Source organism: Opisthocomus hoazin, chromosome 9 (assembly GCF_030867145.1).
Source record: "Opisthocomus hoazin isolate bOpiHoa1 chromosome 9, bOpiHoa1.hap1, whole genome shotgun sequence".
NCBI classification, from domain to species: Eukaryota; Metazoa; Chordata; class Aves; order Opisthocomiformes; family Opisthocomidae; genus Opisthocomus; species Opisthocomus hoazin.
In genome coordinates this window covers 37,497,443-37,517,424 of record NC_134422.1, presented here as the reverse complement: position 1 = coordinate 37,517,424, position 19,982 = coordinate 37,497,443, and the positions used below count along the sequence as shown (strand labels likewise).

The following is a 19,982-nucleotide window of genomic DNA, read 5'->3' as shown; positions in this document are numbered from 1 at the left end:
GCTGGAACTTCCTCTGCCTCAGTTTGTGCCCATTGCCCCTTGTCCTGTTGCTGGGCACCACTGAAAAGTCTGGCCCCGTCCTCCTGACACCCACCCTTGAGATATTTGTAAGCATTTATAAGGTCCCCATGAATGCTGCAGTATGAATAAGAAAGCAGTCTTGTAACCAGGAAGCTATTACCTGCCTTGAATAGTTTCATATTTACAGATCCTGTTGCCTGTGTTGTGTTGGTTCAGTTAGCTCAGTCTTAGTAAATAATTATGAAGGAATGTATTCTCCTAAAAATTACCCACAGGTATTAGTATATTTGTAAAGAGGAAGGTCTGCTGAAGTTTTGGGTTAGACTGGTTGAAAATTTTACTTGGCTTCAGACTGGGCAATTGTAATTGGGGCAAGTATCTACATTAGTGAGATGGAAACAAATTCATAGGTGGGATTTTCTTATTTTTGTGAACTGAAACTATATAGATACCACAGGCCATTTGCCCTTTAAAAATAATTTTCCACCAGGAAAGAAGCAACTTACAGATCTAATAGAGTTCTGGCAACAGAATTCCTGTAAGCACGCTAAAAAAATTGTAATGACTAGTTCTATGTTTGTGCCTTTTAACTTCATTTCTGCTTCATTTTGGCACGGGGCGGGAGAGGATGGGTATAGCAGTTCTATCAGGGGAATTCAATCTTTTTCTTCTTTGCAGCGAGACCAGTGAAGTTCTGCAGTACACAGCAACTGAGTCGGAGGATGTGGAGAAGGTAAGAGTTTGCTGCATATATTTATTTATCTTTTTTAAACTTCCAGGATTGAAATATGAAGAGAAAGTGTTGTCCTAGATAAACAAGCTTAGTTAACTACTTAATGTATTTAGTGTTTGTTGCTATGGCAAAGATCTAGGCTGCATTTGTACTAGAATATTTTGATGAGTGAGTATCTGTCAGGAGAGTGGCAATCTTGCATCTCATCCCTTTTGCCAAGATACCTGGCTAACTGAGCAAGCAAAGCCCCATATAGGCCATGTGATTATCACTAATAATTTTTTTTGTCTCTTGTTTAACGGAAATACCTGGCATAAGTTACAAATTTGCTTTGTTTCTGCAAGCAAATCCTGTGAGGGGGGTGGAAGCAGCATTTCCTGAGTCGCTGCTGGGCTGTGCAGAGCTTGGCTGTTCAGTCAGCATCCCCGTTTGAAGTGGCGGTGGGATGGGCCAGGCTCTGCATAGCTCAGTTTGGGAACTAGGGGCTTTAACCAAGAGGTAAGTCACCCCCAGCATTCAGCTGAGACTTTGTCTACCAGTGTAAGGTCTCTGTCTGTTGACTTTTGCCACTGTGCAGCTTCCTGTGTTCCAGGTTGGTGCACAGGTTCCTATGTGATGAAATAGCTGCTGTTTTCTAAAAGCTAGTCATGATTTGGTTATAGCAAAGAGATGGATAACCAGAGCTGTTATAAGCTTTGTCGCCCTGAGTTACTCATCTGGATGAGCTAGCACATGGTACCTAAACTGCAATTTTTTTCTCCAAATGGTTTTGCCAGACACATTAGCCCTGGGCCAAGCCAGATAAATTGCCTTCTCATTGCTAGAAATAAGCCATCTCTTATGTGACAGGATTAACATGAGATCATTGCTTCCTCCTACTCAGCTGTGTTATTTTTTGGAGTAGGTTTAATATTTGCCTGATTTCGGCAAACGTTCTTGCTCATGGAGGGTTACTAGCGGGATAACAAAAGCCTTTTCCTCCCCCGTTGTTAACGTTCCTCTGTAGCTGCTGTCCCCTGCTGGAAAGAGTAATCAGCTTTTTGTAATTCTGGACAGGTTTGTAGTGGGCCCACTTCAGCTCTAGGGATGAAAGTTACGCAGTGAATCCCTCAAAGCTCGCTTGAATTCCATAGTAGCAGTAAGGATCTCAGCTGCACTAAAAATGTCTTCAGATATGTTTTGCTGATATTTTTTTTTAATATTTTCATCCTCTGTGTTTTGTTTGAAAGCTCAGATAATCTTTCTAGAGTCCACTTAACACTCTCCTTTCCTCTGTTAGAGGGGAAAGGAAATAGAGGCTGGTTATATTGCTTTTTTGCCTTAGGAAATAGGTCCAGGCTTTTACACAGCAATATGTAATTAATTCCTGAATCAGCTGGGAAGAGAGAAGTGGCAGGTTGGTTACTTTGAGATGGAAAACTTACTAGTTTGAACGGGAGAGGTTTGGGAAAGCATAACATTCAGCAGGTAGCAGGCCATCTTACTGCAGAGGTTTGTGTGTAGTTCTGTGGGGGCGCTTCTGTCTTGCTCTGGGACAATCTTGGAGTCTTTCCTAGCTAAGCTTCCAAGTCAGTGCTGCACTAAAGATCCTTAAGCCCAACTTGGCATTCATAGCAAGGCAGGTTTCTCACTGCTTATTACCTTTGTGGAGTTCTTTTTTTTAAAAAAAAGCATATTTGAACATTTAAGTGTTGCAGGAGGCAGACTATTACTGCTGTGCTGGCTTGCTGGTGGACTGGTTTTGGCTGGGATCAAGTTAATTTTCTTTGCGAGAGCCCCTATGGTGCTGTGCTTTAGAGCTGACCAAAACAGTGTTGACAATGCATCAGTATTTTGGCTGTTGCTGAGCAGTGCTTGCACAGCTCTTGCTCTCCCTCTCCAATTCGGCTTGGGGTTTGCAGAGCCTTGGGAGAGGACATGTCCGGGACACCTAACCTGGGCTGTCCAAAGGGGTATTCCACACCATCTAATGTCGTGGTTAGCAATAAAACAGGGAGGGAGGTTTTTTCCAAACTAGTGGTTGAAACTACTGGTGAAAGCAAATGAATAGAAAGTCACTGTGAAATCACACTTTGAGGCAATTGCTTGCCTTTGGAGTAGTACAAAATTTCTAAAATATCTGAAAATGAGATAGTTTTGGAAGCTTAAACCCAAAGGTCTTTCCCTTTGTTCTGAGATCAACTGTATTTATGCAGATAACTACCTGCAGTCTTTATCAGCTGACAACTGACACAAATCCTTCTGTGTCATTTTAGGGAAGGGGAAGAAGTTACTGAAGAGGGTAAACCTTCATGTTTTATCTTAGTCCTGAAATTGCTGTTTCCAAATAGCCCTTGAATCTCTGAGCTTTGTCTTGTGAGTACACCTGTGAAAAATCGAGTGCACTGCCTCGTTGTTCTCGTGCATAAAAAAAGTGTTGCTTTAGTGCTAGCAGGGGAGGAGTGCCCTTGCTGATGTGGTGGATAAGGCACATAGCAACTGGTAGGCACACCTGCAGCCAACATGAGCGTTCTGCTTTGCAGTGAGAAGCATCCTCTGTAGCAAGAAGGATCAACATCGTAGGAATGATATGCTCTCTTGTGGTTTTAGATTATTTTTTTTAAGGGAAGAAAATAAATGAAATGGGAAGAAGCTGAAATGAATGAAAAACTGAAGTCAGGGTGTAGATGAGAATATTGAGCAATTATAGTTAGTTTATTTCTGGATAACATAAAAGAAAGGATAAGATTTGAGAACCGTAGTGTTTCAAGAAGGTAGCCACAGATGGTTGGTACAAGAAATAAGATGAAGTTGGGACAGTGGGTTTATTTGCTTGTTTCTTCCTCTTCCTTCTTTCTGAGCATGTCTTGAAGTGGTCAGAATCAACCAGTTTGTTTCCTCCCTAGATTTTTTGTGGTAAAACCCATTGCTATAGATTTGATTTTAATCCTGTAAATCAGGGTTTAAAGTCAATCTAAAGCTCTTACTGCTGAAGTTGAGAGTCTACAGAGTTCAGCAATCTTGTCACCACTGTAGATGGGGCCATCAGTATGCAGTGATGTACCTCTTAATTTGGTTGGACAAATGTAGACTAGAGGAAGGATTATTATTTTGAAGTCAAAGTACAAGATGATAATCATATTTTCATTGAGGTGTTGACTATGGAGATTGGTACTCTTTCCACTTCAAAGAATAAAGTTGTTTTTTTCTCTGCTGTTCAGACTCAGTTTATCTTTGGAATGAAATAGTTGAAATTTGGAAATAAGGGTTTGCAGGAGGGATTTGGTTTTGGCTTGTAGTGTGTTTGTTTACACAGGTGTATCCTGTTGATAGACAGCAATGTTTAACTGTTAGCTTCAATTTACAGATTATTTGTGATTTGGAAGCTTTTTTATGACCTGATAGTTTAATGGCTTTTGATTTACTCATAGCAGTCACACATAACTTAGAAATTACTTGTTTCCTAAGTGTGTTTTAAAAAGATCACTTGGGGTTTCCTATTGTCGTTAACATTGGTTGTTATGGCTAAAGGAGTGATAAGTGCTGAAATGTTCTTCATTACGATGTTTCAGGCTGCTTTTACATGAGGAGAAAACTGAGAATAGTAAGTTAGCTAATGTGTTTGTTCAAAAAATTTTTTAAAGCCCTGGATATTAAAAAAAGGGGTGGTGGTAGAAATGAAATAACTCAAAACTTGTTTCAGTTCCTCTGTGCTTGTGGACAGTGTTTTGTCTGTGTCAGTTTTATTCAGTGTCACCAGCTTGTGTAAACTGGAGAAGATGAAGATGGGAGGCTGCTGGCAGACCAGCTGTGAGCAGTGTCCTTTGCCAGTGCTGAAGTGAAATGCTCCAGAGCTAGCCTGCATGAATTTTTCAGTTAAAGGTGCTGTATGTGGGCTGAGCTCCTTCCTGCAAGCTCTGGTCTGAAAGCGGTAGGGTTGTAGCCTGCCTTGCTCCTTGTGTCCACCTCTTGTTTAAAGAAACAACCTGTGAGGAAGGAGTTTGGGGAGGAGTCATCTGACAGAGCAACCCTTCAGGGCTTGATGTCCTTGTCCCCAGAAATGATATGAACAAGGACAGTGTCACCTTCTGCTGCCTGCCACCCCACTAGCTCTTGCTCACCAGATCACTGTGAAACAAGCTTAGAAGTTGTAAGCTGTTTGTGTTGGCTTAGTTGCAAGGATTATGGGAATGGGTCTCATTATTGAAATGGTTGTTTCTAAATCCTGCTATGCCCTGCAGTATATTAAGATCTGATCTCTCTTGGATGCCATTACAAATTGTGCTGTGATCAGGTGTAAATCATTTGCTGCTAATTCCCAGGGCATTCCTTGTAAATTAAGAAGCTGCTCTTCAGCCTGGTCAGGAGGCTGATACCATTGTTAATGAGCTGCTGGGAGAGAGATCTTCTGATATGATAATAGGAGTGTGCAGAACTAATTTGGATACAGATTTCTTTTTGCCTGCAACATATTCTGAGCCCTACTGTTAGCAGCTCTATTGTTAGTCCTGTTATCAGCCATAGCAGGGAGTTTCCAAAGCTTTGCTGTGGAATAGAGTTGCTATGCAAAAGCAATTGCTTATGGGAAGTATGGTGGAGGTTCAGCTTTCAAATTAAATAATTAAAATAAATAATGGATATTTGAACTAACTTGCCATACACCTTTCTCTTTACATCTTTGAATGCTTATCTTGGAGCTATGTTACAGCAGTTTACTAGGAAGAAGCTGTTTCTAAATACAGTTTTGAAAACTGCTAAATGCCTGTTGTGCAGTTTTCTGTAGTGATTTTTGAAGGTTGAAATATTTTTTCCATCAGCAGGTGGATTTGTTATCGGCTTTTTTCTTTATGTGAAATGTAGATTTCCTATGCTGTCAGCTACAGTATCTGGGTTGCCAACTTTGGCTCTTTGTAAGAGATCAGAAATGGTTAAAGAGCATCTAAACTTGCTTGAAGTTTTAAACGTGCTTTGGTGATGTCATGTCAACTGTATTTTTTTAAGTCTTTATCAGCAAAATTAGTCTTTAGGAAATACAAATGCCTCCAGGAAAATGGTTGTGCAGTTGTATCTCTAAGCCATTTTTTCTTACCATGGAAACATAACATTGGTAATAGAGTGGACCTTTATAGTTTAAACTACTTGGTAATAGCACTTTTTAATTGCCTTTTAAGTGGTAATAGATGGGTTTTAGTGTTTGCTGTGATTGCAGGGAACAATTATAGTGGATTTAACAGTAAAGAGTAAGAGTAGAAGCATTTTTCATTTATCATTCTATCACACACTTTATTACTGGCATCTGCTTGCTTGTTGTTGGTTGGTCAACAGTGTGTCATCAGGGTTTCAGTCCTAACCTCATAGCTTTATCCCTTCCTTCTGGAAAAGGGCTCTGAAAAGTGGTGTTTGGAACTGTAAAGATCCACTGCTTCCCAAGCAGTTTCAAGGTACAACCTCCACCTCATCATGCACCTTAGGCGCATCCTTCTGACACTAGTTCAGGTTTCCTTCAGATCTAGTCAGTCGTGTGTGATAACCTCAGGCATGTGTTCAGCAGTTACCCAGTGGACCAGCAAAGATCTGTCAGTCTGTAAATGAAGCTCAAATATGAGATTGATAAGTTTGGGGATGCTGAAGGAGTGGTTTGCTGAGCTGGTGTTACTTGTCTGAATGATTCTGGGTGCTGAGCTGTGAGTTTTACCCCTCCTGTCTGCTCGGCTTGCGTGCATGCATGGGTAGGTCTTGATGACTGATCCAGTTGGGAGCCTTTGGACATGGACACTGTGGCTACTTGAAGTGTGTGTGAGTTTTCCAGTGCAAAGTGTGCCTCTGATGCGAACTGCGCACAGCAACAGCCAGAGACAATTGCCACAATGCTTTGTAGCATTGCTTCTCAGCCCGTCTCTGTTTTTATGTCACTGAGCCTTTTTGAGGAAAAAAAGAACCACCACCCTGGAAAAAAACCCACAACAAACCAACACCACCCCACCTCCCCAAAAAAAACAACCCTAAGGCTTCCTATGTAGCATGATGGTTAAATTCAGACTTATTTCCATTTCTTCCTGTTCTACTTTAGGAGTGGGTTTGTACCTTGCTTGCTTCCTTTCGGCCCCAACAGCAGGCTGACGAAAAGTCTTGTATTAGTGAAGAATTTGGAAACAAGGCACTTCTCAGCCAATTTATTCCCTGCCATCCTCTGCTCACCAAGGCTGAAAGCACCAGGAGCTTTAGAGCTGGGCCTCACATGTCTGCCCTGTGCTTACGGCAGGGCCATGACCTCCAGAAATATGACCGGGAGATGATACATTAGCTCTGAACGTTTGCATTGTTGATACAGCTTTATCAGTGAAACTTTTTTGCTGTGTGAGTTGTTTAATAATATATTTTGATTCTTTCATTGATTTAGGGTGTTGTGTTCATTGATTTTTTCAGACCATGTCTTAGCGTGATTTTTATCGTCTGATTCCAGGTGATTGAAGACATTGAGTACCTGAAGTTTGACAAGGGCCCATGGCTGGAGCAGGATGATGTTTCTTACCATCATTTGAGACTTTAGTAAGTATGATGTCTTCCAGTAAACGAGCATGACTTAGCTTCACATCTCAGGAAAAATGGTTAAAGCCTTATATTTTCACTCTGACTTGTTTTTTTTCTCAGATGTCAGCAGTGATAGCAACATTGGTGCTTAGCACTGCAGTATAGTATGGAATTTTGCTGCTGCTGATAATTGATTAGGCAAGAGACTCCAGACAAATAGATCCCATTCCGTTAATGAAGCACAGGGACTCTCCAGACATTTCCTAAGTGCCATGAACTGTGGCTCTTACTTTTTGAAATGTGTTTTTTGTGAGCACTTCTGTTTCTGGGTGATCATAGAAAAGCATTTCATTTTAAAACAGAGCAGTTACACAGTTGGTGTGGTGGTTTCTCTGCTGCCCTGGCAGCCAGACATCTTTCAGCAAAGCTTGTTGACAGACTGACCTTGTAGCAAGCTTGGTATGTGGTGCTGTTTAGGTTTTCCAAAACTAGTCCAATTTCTTATGCTGTCTGATATTTAAATCTTCCCAGCAGCCAAGAAGCTGGCTGAACAAAGTATAGGAGGGAAAAAGGAGTCAAGCAACCTTGGGTGACTGCTCAAGAAGTCATTTTTTCCTCCTTTCACAGAATCACAGAATGGTAGAGGTTGGAATGGACCTCTGTGGGTCATCTAGTCCAACCCCCCTGCCGAAGCAGGGTCACCTACAGCAGGCTGCACAGGACCGCGTCCAGGCGGGTCTTGAATATCTCCAGAGAAGGAGACTCCACAACCTCCCTGGGCAGCCTGTTCCAGGGCTCCGTCACCCTCAGAGGGAAGAAGTTCTTCCTCATGTTCAGATGGAACTTCCTGTGCTTCAGTTTGTGCCCATTGCCCCTTGTCCTGTCACTGGGCACCACTGAAAAGAGTCTGGCCCCATCCTCCTGACACCCACCCTTCAGATATTTGTAGGCATTTCTAAGGTCCCCTCTCAGCCTTCTCTTCTCCAGGCTGAACAAGCCCAGCTCCCTCAACCTCTCCTCGTAGGAGAGACGCTCCAGTCCCCTCATCCTCGTAGCCCTCTGCTGGACTCTCTCCCAGTAAATAATCGTAAATAGAAGCTTTGATCCTCGTTCATAGAATGAAGTATTGCAATTCTGGTGTTCATTCTCCCTAATAACAAGGGGGATTGTAAAGCACAGTGATTTAAGGATGGTTTTGTTTTTTTATTTAAGATCCTTGTCTGTCCAGTTGGATGTGAAGAGATCAAACTTGGATGGTGGAAAGTACCTTGCTGGAATAGAAATCAAACTTGATTATAATAATTCTTTGCAAGTACTCTCTGATTATCTGTCCTCTGATTCAGCTGTGGAGTGCTACTGGTGGGATTGCATGTGTCCCCAGAGCAATGTTCAAAAGAGAAATGTTGAACCAAACCATTGATGTATATGTAAAGAAGTGAGATCAGACCTACACTTTTATCCAAGCGTTACAGATGAAGCATTAGGAGTGCCACTCTGAAGTCATGTTGATGAACAAAATGTTCTCTGGATAACCCTGTATAAAGAATGTATCTACACTTGGAAGAATATTAATAGGAATAACCTTGCACTGAAGTGAGACCGGTTTCCCACTTTCCTAGAACCTCATCTTTAGACTGAACGTGCAGGTAGTGAGTGCGGTATAGTTACTGCCTTTTTAAAACAAAATTTAGAAGTTATATTCTTGTCATATTAATTTCAGTTTATCTTACAGGTTAATAGAAACACAGGGGTTGTTAAAATTGAATATCTGCCTCTTTATTGTTGTCTTTATTGTGACAATAATATGAATATGAATAGCAAGTTGAACTTTTTTGCAGACTTCTGATATTCTTTGCTGTAGTTTTCTGTGCTGTTAATTCAGAAGCCTCCTAAAATTACGAATAATGCTCCTTTTGTATGGCTGTTCTATCAAGGGGTGAAGATAGATCTCAGAAAAGGGGTGTTGATTGGTGTCTAAGAGAAACAAGTCAGACTTCAGGTGCCTGTTAATTAAGAGGTTTCTTCATGTAGTAATTGAAGGATAGCATCTGGTGACTTAGACCCTGCAAAACTATGAAAATCATATTTCCTTTGAAAGACAAAATATGGTTGCTTGTTTTCCTATAGCTTCACACTAGTACAGGTATTAAGAAAGGATTATTAATTGCAGGGTGCAGGGGTGAGTTAAAGGAAAGCAGGCAATTAGAGCAGTGTATTAAGATACTGTATGAAAATTCTACTTTGCGGCTGCAGAAAGGAAAGAATTGCCTTGTTAAGGACTCAATTTTTCATTGAACCCTGGGGGAGAGCAAGAGGGTCTCCTGTACAAGGCTCTTGTAGACCGTAAGATATTATTTATTCTATTGGCAGCATGTGGCTGTTTTAAGATCTTACAATGCAACAAACTGCTAATTTAAATGTTCTTATGGTTTGAGTTTTGCTCTTTCCCCTTGCCTTCAGAACAGCATTGTCAAGCTAGCGTTTGCATTCAGACATCTGATGAATGTGCTCAGTGTTTGCTTTGAATCTTGATTTGCTGCTGGGGTATCAGGGCACTGATCAAATGTGTAACAGATCCTGTGGCAGTTTCGTGCTCATGCCTTGCTCAGCTGAATGGGGAAATCGTGGGCCATATGTTGGACCTGGGGAGAGCACCTGTATAACTTTTTATGAAAATGTGTTGGTTTGGACAGAATCTTTTCTCATATTAACTCCGGAAGTACAGGACAGACAGGAGTCTGCCATCACAGCCTGCACTGTCTTCACTCATGAAAACATGCCAGGCCCCGTGCCAGGCAGAGGACAAATGTGTAACGACCGAGCAAACGCTGCAGGGAGCCTGCTGCGTGTCTGCAGGGTTGGAACTGCATCTCAGAGCACCAAATGCCAGGCTCGGGTGCTGGTTTGTGAGTGTTCAAGTTGCTGTTTTCCTCGCTTTTTCCAGTGCCCAAGTAGGAGAGCTTGTGGTACCCAGCCTTCCTCAGATTTGCAGGTGTCCCATGCCTGTGTTAATTTTTCCTTTTGGAAAGAGGTTTTTTTAGCATGTTCCTCATGGGCCGTATACTGGCACACGCTGCCCTCTCGTGGGTGTTTCTGGAAGGCTGCAGCAGGGATTTTGTCTGGTTTTCCATCTGCAATTGCTTCCTTCGCTGACCTCCCAGCATTATGTGCAGCCCGCTCTGTTTCGGATCCACTTTCACTTCTTCCACCTTCCACTTGTACCAGTGTGTCTGGGGGAAGGGCATCGGTGGGCAGGGGTGAGGAGAACATTTTATTTCTGGTGTATGAGTTCTGATGTACAGAAGCCTCAGCAGGGCCTTTGACTGCTTTGGTAATGCAAATAAGAAAGCTAATCAAGCCAGTGAGCTGCCCCTGCATAAAATCAGTTGCACATTGATACCTTTTATCTCCCTGCCTTGCCCTTGAGTCCTTTCTCCCTTGCCCTAGTAGAGCAGTGTGGTTGTGGGACTGAGGCACGTCTTGGTTAAAAACCATGTAGGTTTGTGTGTACATAAGCTGGAGGATTCTCCCAGAGGATGCTCTCCACATCTTTCCTTCATCCCTGAGCACTATGTCCAACAAACCATTCTGCTGGCTTTTTGCAATGTCTGAAGGAGTTCCTCTGTCACCACTGCGCTACCTCAAACATATTTTTATCTGTGCCCTTCCCAGTGAAGTTGTGACTGCATGCATCGCAAAATACGTAATGTTTTCAGAATGAAGCGCTGTAGTTCGTGTAGCATCGCCTGTGTTACTTTACCAGCTGGTGGAGGGAGCTGGCTGGCTTTGACTTGTTTCATCAGACAAGTCCGCAGTTAAATCTGTCACGTCCTTGCTGCTCCTTCAGAATTTGCTGTGGCAGAACACACTTTGTATGGGCATATCTTCAGCTTTTTTAAGCTACTATTAATTTCATTTAAAAGATAGGTGTTGGCATTTCTTTTATCTTGATGAAAAGAGGATCTGTTTCCATGTGGAAACAATCTAGTGGTGAAATAGCTTGCCACTCATCTGTTCAATTATGCTCATTAATAACTATTAGTGTGCCCCAAACCCTGTGTTGCAAATCCTCCGGTGTTGTATTTGATAGGACATCAGGCGTATTTTGAGGTTGTTATTGAAGGACCTTGTATGTGCAGTAACTAATAATTTTTTAAGTTTTCCTAACATTCATTTAACTTCTTGGATCTATTGCTAACCCCAGAGCTTGGCTCCTGTTTCCTTTCTGTTCATTTTACTCTGGTGGAATGAAATGTTGCAGTGAGGAAGCACGGGAGTGAATGAGGGAGAGGGACCCTTCAGCCCTGTTTCACAGTGTAATCGAGCATGCTTAGCCAAGGCAGGAAGTGTCCATGTTTGAATGGCTGGTCTGATTTCAAATAGCAGGGCTAGAGGTGCTTGCAGGAGGTGCCCTGGACTTGGCTTTGAAACTCTGTTGTGAGACTTGAGAATCTCAAACTTCTGGCACCATTAAAAACTGCTTCCTTTGGTACCTTGCTTTTCTCTTGCTTCAGTTGAAACAATTCTTTGTAATTTCCTCTTTGCAGTGGCTTTTTATCGATTTGAAGAGCTATTGTTGCACCTTCTCACCTTCTCCTGCAGACCTGCTTTTCCTGGGAAGCTTTTTTTTCTTGGCATTCATGGTGAGCATTTGTTCACCGAGGGAGTGGCTGTGGTTCACATTAAGCATTGCATACTTGCTCTCCCGAACCAGACAGCAGAGTCTGAGTCCCTTTGGCAGGAGGAGGTCTGCGCATCATTGCCCTGCCTCTGCCAAGTTGTGGAGAAAATGGGCAAGGAAGAAATGACAAGGAAGGAAAGGCTGGTGGGGGATGCATTCCACGGCTGTCCTGTGTGCCTGCTAAATGAGTACGGGAGAGCAGGAGCTCAGTACAGTGAGAGCTGGATGCTGGAACCATCTCTCCCACCCAGCTCTCTGCCTGTGGCATGAGTCAGGAGCACTTCTCCTTTCTCCTGCTCTCACAAGCATGGGCAAAATCGTGAGCGTATCGCACGCTCGCTGGCTGGCTCGTGTTGTGCCCTGCCCATGGGAGGCAGTGAAGCTGACCACAACAGGGGCTGAGGAGCCCTGGCCGAGTTAACAAGTGTGTGAATAGCAGAGGAGTGAATGCCACCCACCCGCTTGCTCAGATTCAAACCTGAAACACAGTAACCTGTTGGTGAGAAGCTTGTTTCAAGGTGTGCAAGAAAATCTGTTTTCCAGTGGGATCCACCTGCTGTTTTTCAAGTTACTTTTATGTATAAGCCCGGATTTTAACTGGGGATGCTTTTGTGTTGCTGGCTCTAAGCCTCTTAGGCTAGTGAATGCTTTTAGGTAGGAAGTGTGGTTTTCTAATACTGTGTATGTCACTTCAGTTTTTGTGATTATGCCAGCATCAGTTGAGAAATAATGGCTCAGGCTGTGCAGGCAGGGTTTTTTGTTTTTGCTTGACTAGTTTGTTTTTTCCAAGCAGCCTTACTTCCTTTACTCTGCCTCACACCTTTAGCAAATATGCTTGTAAGACTTTCTAATGTTCATTGTGGTTGGCAATCTTGGGACTTTGTTTTGTACAAAGGTGAGGAAAAGAGCTAAGTTACTTGTGTGTCATCAGGTTTCTGCAGGTTCCCTCAAAAATCTGTGTATGGCAGGGAGGTTGGACTAGATGATCCACAGAGGTCCCTTCCAACCCCTACCATGCTGTGATTCTGTGTGCTTGCTATAAGCTGCCTGTGAGGGAAGCAGGACTTCCTTCTCTGAAAGGCAGGAGTGTCAGTCCTGATTCCTGAGTACCTGCTTGTGCATGTCGTGCTGGACATGTGTGAAGTAGGCGTGTAACACATGCTTCTGGAGAAGAGCTGAGCTACCCATTGCTGTAACATGGTCATGAATGCAATTCCTGTGGAGCTAAAATCTAACGTTCCTACAGTATTAGGACCATGTGGTCACTTACATGCTCTCAGTTAAGTTTGAAATGTCAGATAATCGTATGGGTAGGTAAAGCACACATGATGAGAGCTGCTTTAAGAAAATATTAAGAGCCAGAAAATAATAAATAGTGATACTTTTGTGCTGGGGGAGAGAGAAGACTAAGGAAACAACAAAGGTGTCTTTAAATGCTTCCTGCTGAGCAGTGACTTAGTTCTGGCAAGCGAATGTGGTTTTGTGGTTGTTGTGGCAGATGTCTTTGGGTGGTGCTTTCAGTTGGTATTCAAAGTTGTTTCTTCAGGTACGGAGCAGAGGTGAAGCTGGAGAAGTCATATTTGGTAGCGTTAGGTTTGCATGGGTGTTTTGTTGTGCAGTGGTTTCCTTGGAGGCAGTGGTTTTGAGAGTAAAGAATTTTGAAGAGCAGCAGGTTTTCCATCTTGGCTACTAAGTCAAATTGTGCCTGAGAATTGTCGTCTACAATTGCCATTTGGCTGCAATAAGTGAAGGAATGGATTAACTGTAGACTGGTTGACTACCAGACTCAGTTTGTGTCAATTTATACCTCATGTATGCCCAGACAAATTTTGTCTGCTTTCTTCTACAGGCTTGTAAGGTCCGGAACTTCTGCTGCTACTCAGCAGAGAGTGGACTTGTCCCATTTCTGTAGGAAGAAGGGAGAGGTGTTTACTTGCTGATAGATGAGTGGATCTTCCATAGCCTGCGCTGTTAAGCCTGAACTCAGAAGGTCGTTAAACACTGCCTGCACGTGGTGCTGTGCAAATCAAAATCCATAGCTTGCTGTCTCTGTTTTCTGCACAATGAAAATGCAGGTTAAAGCTTGTAGCCTTGGTACTAATTACAAGGGTGGTTGCACCATGGACTGGACTGAAGGAGTGAAGAGCTGGTACCTGAAGGGCTGTTGGGGTCTGTTTATTTTAATTCCAGGTTAGTTAGCAGTGGATATTAGAACTGATTCCTTCTCAGCAGAACCCCAAGAGAGGAGACTTGGCAGGTGCAAAGGTGCTTTTCTGGAAGTATGCTGGGATTCAGAAATAAAGCCAATTGCATCATCAATCACCATTTTGGACAAGCTCTTCTGTCCCAGCTTGGTTATTCCAAGCTGTCCTGGAGCGGGAAGGCTGGGGGTGGCCCACAGGAGGGCTGGTGGTGGCATGGCATGGAAAGAGCTCTTGCTGTGTCGGTGAGGAGGCAGAGGAGGGCTTGTTGTCCTGGCTTCCAGCATGTGAATTACACATTTAATGTATGTGTAGATAGATAATGTAGTTCATAAGAAGCATCGTGGGTGTTCATCCTGGTCCTTTAAAAGGGCGTTTATCCTTACCTTCTGCCATCTCAGCTTTTACTAGATTATTGTATTTTATTACTAATTTGTCTGTAGTAGGATAATTTACAGTGTGCATGTCAAGATAGGTTAGCAGACTAGTTTACTACTTGAAAATGTTCAGTGCTGTGAGGTAGGGTCCCAAAATTTGTGATTTAGGGGAAAAAAATTAATTGCTTAACGATTATTAACTTTGCTTTGCTCAGAGCATATGCTTTATGTGTATGTAAATATTTGTAAAGAAATGCAGTTCGCTGAAAACAACACAATTTGCAGAGTTTTGAGTGTTGAATGTAGAATGTGGTCATTGTCTGCTGCAAATGGATGTATTTCTCCCCAACTGCCTATAGGTGTCACTGTTGGTCTACGTAGCATACTGGTATGCAGAAGGAGGCTTTCTAGCAGTTTCTCAGGCATTATAAATTTGGGGTGTTTGAAAGTTCTGGTGCCGTGCAGCATGGGTTTTGGTGGATCCTGATATCTGCTGCAGCAAGCTTCCCCCAGTTACTCCCAGGCAGGATGCTAGAGGCACTGCTTGCTTGCAAACCCTGTGATTGCCTTGATGTCAGTCAATTTAGGATGGGGATTTGGGGAAGAGCACAACCTTACTTTAATCACTGTGAGGGTTTGTTTGTGAAAACTGATTGAACAGGAGGCAATTAAATGAAGTTGATATAGCAAGATAGTGTGTGGGATTCAATAAAACCACTGGCTTATGTAGGAGAAGAAAAAGCTAGAGATGCCTTACAGAGAAGGTTCCCAGGAATGACAGAGCGTCGCCAGGGAGGAAAAACCTGGGGGAGGGAATGGAGGAGCAGGGAGAAGCTGGAACAGGAGCAAAAAAACCCACAGGAACTGTGTGAGGAAAAGAACTATGTATTCATCATAACCGGAAAAGAGCCAAAACCTGTGGAAGTATTATTTAACAAAAGAGTGGTTCTTGAATATTTGGTCAAACTCGGAATTGATGTTGCTGTCTTCAAGGCAGGATATGGACTAATTCCTCCTTTTTTCTTTTTTCCTTCTTTCTTTCCCCTCAGTGTTCAGGACAAGGATGGAGTGCTGGATCCTACAGCCATCCCTGTCTTCATTCCAGAAATCACAATTGGAGGCACTGAATATGATAAAATCTATTACGAGTATCGATCGGTAAGTGATACTGGAAGGGGAGCAGTTGTGTGATAGCCAGGCAACCGTCCCTGCCAAGGTGTAACCGTGTTCGTAAGCGTCCTGCGCACAGCCTGGGTGTCGATCTCATGCACAGGGATACACGTTTCTAAGTCAGCTCTGGATTTTGCCCAGATCCCCACCTTTTTTGAAGTCTAGATTCCCCACAAGAGGAATAATGAAGCAAATGGTTCGTTTCGTAAGCTGATTTTCTTTTTTGATCTTTGGATGTGGACTAAAGAATAAGTGGTTTTCATTTGGTTTTGTTTCTCCTGCCCCGATTAGTCTCTGACCTCTGAAATCTAAAATAATCCTTTGAGTCAAACAAGAAAATTGGAAACCCATGGTGACTTCTATAAAGAAGACCGCTTATAAAACGCTCTGAGGGAAGGGGGTGTTTTTTCTGGAGTAGGCTGAGGAGGTATGAATGTTACATTGCTTCTCAAAACTGTTATTGCTTTAAATAGTGTGTTTCTGTATGTGGGCACATATCCAAAGCCTGTTGTGGCCCAGCGCTCTCTTACACCTCATGCAGGCTCCCACACAATGTTTTAATTAGCTGCTTGCCTTTCTGATTCTGGAGACGACAGCTTCCAATTGACTTAGCATTTAGCCCTATTGCTTATTGTTATTTAGCTGGCATGGGGTCCTCTTGCACCATGCAGTGTTTTCGTAAGGCCCAGGTATTGTAAATTCTCATTAGAGAAATTGCGGAACTGATGGCAATTAATACTGATTAGACAAACTGAAGTTACAGGTGAGGTTGTATTTTCAAGTTGGGTTGAAATCTCTGCCACTGCGTTGTTGGGTTTTTTTCAAGCAATCACTGAAGGTGAAAGATTGTATAAATTGTTGTAAACCGTGATTTTCATAGTCAGGACGCTATCTTTTTTCTAGTACTATTAGTATACAGTCTTTTCCTGAAATTAAAATGCAAGATACAAGGTTGTGGACTTGTTTGGAAACTCTTAACTACCATTGTTTTCTTCTGGAGTACTCAGTTCAGAATTCCCTGTGAATATTCAACATAACTTGTTCCTCCTCAGCTAACTATGCAGTGGAGAGGCTCCTGGATTCACGCTGTTCTGCCTCATTTGAGATGTAGCCTTTCCAGCCTGTAAAATGGGCTAAAGGCTAAAGCAGCAGAAAGCATCTCGGTACTCCTTGAGGTTGTCTAATGGGCTTGAAAACTCCCTGATCCATCTGAGAAATTTGCGATCAGAGTTTTGTGCTTCTTGGTATCACTCACATGTTTAAGCCCAAAGCTTCAAGCTCAGACTAAGGATTTTTGGAGTCCTTCACTCCAAGAGATGCCTGCGCGTGTGCAGCACATATTTCAGAAGGATCTGCTGCATGAGTTGTCGCCAGCGTGCAGCATCCATCTGTACTGATGGTGCCTTTCTTCCTGAAGATGATAGGGGTTTTTTGCTGAAATGTCACTTTGCAGCAGAGCTGGGAATTATTGAGGCTGCCTGACACACAGCTAGATGTGACCTCGGTGGTAATAGTTCTGAACCAGGGGTAATACTTCTGAAAGCCTTTTTTTCTCTAACTGTACAACAGCACACTCCTCTTTGTGCTGACAAGAAACTGAGAATGCTCTGGCTCATCAAATAGCTGGCTTCCAGGAAAAATTGTGACTTGCCTTGCAGATGTAGCGAAAGGATGCTTGGGAGTAGGAATGTGAATACCTGGGAAGCAAAGCTGGGCTCTTGGATTGCTCTGCTTGATGCCAGTTAGTTGACAGCAGAAGCTGAGCACTGTCAGTGCAAAAAAAAAAATTGCCAAAACACAATCTCCCTTCTGCAAGCATGCTTTTAGGCCCTGATTCAGGAAAGTGATAATGTCCTTTGGAATGAGGAGGAGTTGTACATTTCATGAAGCATTCTGTTAAATTCAGGCAGTACTAGCTACTCTTTTTCTGTCTTCTGAATGCTTAGATATTTGTACTCCTTTGGAGATGGAGGTGGTCTATGGCAATGGTGCACAATGCCAAAGATGCTGAGTTTACCTACTTCCCGTAGGAAAGGGAAGCACAGAGCCAGCCCCACCTGCTGTTTTATGTTCTACGAATTAAATTCTTTGTGTTGAACCTTTGAAGATTTGTGGTTTTCTTTCCAACTTTGTTTAGCAAATGAAGGCGTGAATTTCTTTGTAAGGCAAGGCTTATATTCAGAGGTGATACAGCAGGAGACCAACCAGTGTAGGCAAAAAAAGCAGATAAACTTTTAGACATACAAATCCTGGCTGAGGTTGCAGGCTCTGACCCTTAGCTTGCCCATGTCTGTGCAGAGGTGACTCCAGCTGTACTACCATTTCTGCATTTGAAGACAGATAAAGATTTTAGGCTCACATGACTTGTAAGTAAAGACTTAATTACAGTATAATTACAGAACTTTAACTTTTCCTTGTGGGAAATACGTGCTTTTAAAGTTAGTGTAATGATGTTTACCACATAAATACAATGATTTGCGTAGGGGATTTTTTCCTCGGCAGTCCTGTAACTAGTCGTAAATCCTTGATCACACCACTAGGCAGCTAACCGCTGCGCTTTTCAGAGTTGCATGCACACAATTCATGTTGCCTAATAATGGTGGTTTTCGGGGATTTGCAAATTCCAGGCAGAAGCTGGTTTTTGTTCAAAATATTCATTAGTCAGAAGCAACTGAGGAGGAGGAGGAGAAGGAAACACTCTTCAGAGTCCAAGATTTTAGTATGTATTCCTTTCCGCAAAATAATGGGGTAGCCACATGCAGCTCTCAATACTAGAAACTTGCTTTTTTGTGTATATCCTCTACATTTCTTCTGTAAGCATTCTTTTCACATGTGCGGAGGTGGCTTTCTGCCACCTCCTCTTACCATAAAGTCATCTGGCAGGGTTCAGCTGTTTTGTTCAGGTATTCATAAACTTCTAAAGATGCTTTTCTGGCAAGGGAAAAGTAACCTTTTAGTCGAGTTCTGTAGATCAGAGATAAGCATGTTTGTTCTTAAGGGAAGCAGCATTATTTTAGGAACTGTCAGACTGGTAAAGACTTGACTACACTTCTTTTTTCTTAACAACTGCTGTATCTCTCTGCTTTCTTCCAACCGTGCATGATCCCCACGGATAATGCTCCAAACTCCATGTGCGCCCTGTGAAGCTGGAGCACTTAGGCAGATGTGTTTGCAGAGAAGACGAAAACAAATGGTTCTGTTTAATGGAATCAGTGTACTTAAATAATGTACTTATGTACTTCACACTCCTGAATACTGTTGGCAAGTCCTGCTGAATCTCCTAGGGGTGGTGAAAAAAGGATTCTTCTACGTGCATGCTCTTTTCTGTATGCATAAAAGTACAGCTGTCTAAGATTCATATTCAAGCCATCAGCTACATCCTTACCTCTGAAAACAAAGCTGGAGAACTTTAAAATAGTCTTTGCCACCTCTCCCTTCACTGCATATTGTATGGAAATGATCAGTATTTTGTTGATGTAAACTTTGTGTTTAAGACGACCAAAAAAAATTTATAGTGGGCTGCTTATCACAAGGTGTACCAGAGCCCAGAGTAAAGCATTTGCTGTTCACTCCAGGTGAAAGCAAAATGGTTAGAACCTAGTCTCCGTTCTCGTGTCACCAGCCCTAACAGAAAGCATTTGTCTAGCCCACGTGCTCTGACCCTGGTTCGGGTAACCCAGCTCCTCTGTCCAATGGCTTGCACCAATGGCTTTAAACACGAGTCTAAGAAACCCTGAAGGAGAAAAGGGCTATTTTCAATAGTGTGCTTGAAAACTGGCTGGCATTTCATGCCCTAGGGTTGTTCTGGGGTTTTTTACGCTATCTTTTCTCCGGGGTGTAAGATTGCACAGTGGGAGGGGTATCCTATCCTCTTTAGACTTTGCTAAGATTCTGTAAGTATGTGTGTATATTAAAATAACCAAATGCTTTGGCACACAGATTCTTCTTCAGACAAGACAGGCCTAGGCACCTAGAAGTTCCATTTATACTAAGGCAAATCCCATATCAAAACGTTGTATCTTTTTTTAGCCAAACTTACACAGTTAGAAAAAAGGAAGTCAGGGCTGTGTACCTTACCCTTGAAGCAGACAGTTGTGATGATTTCTTTGAAGAATTCATTCTCCACTCTTGAACTGCTTTCAAAGACGCTTCCTGTCCCAATGTGACATCTAGCTCCAGTGGCTGCATGTGCCTGTGTGTAAGGCTTTCTTAGATCAGTTTTAGTGGTCATCTTTCAGTCTGAAGTGTCCTTCTGCTCTTGCATGGAAGTGGTGAGCCACATATTTCCC

The 19,982-nt window shown here is 42.7% G+C and overlaps 1 protein-coding gene across 1 annotated transcript in view; it reads left to right on the top strand.

Moving 5' to 3' along the window:
• NDUFA10 (NADH:ubiquinone oxidoreductase subunit A10) overlaps nt 1–19,982 on the top strand; it is a 42,887-nt gene that overhangs the window by 12,830 nt on the left and 10,075 nt on the right. Inside the window, exons 7-9 of the mRNA XM_075430649.1 lie at nt 700–754; nt 7,197–7,282; nt 15,573–15,681. Coding sequence (XP_075286764.1) covers nt 700–754; nt 7,197–7,282; nt 15,573–15,681 — 250 coding nt within the window. The remainder of the gene's footprint in view (nt 1–699; nt 755–7,196; nt 7,283–15,572; nt 15,682–19,982) is intronic.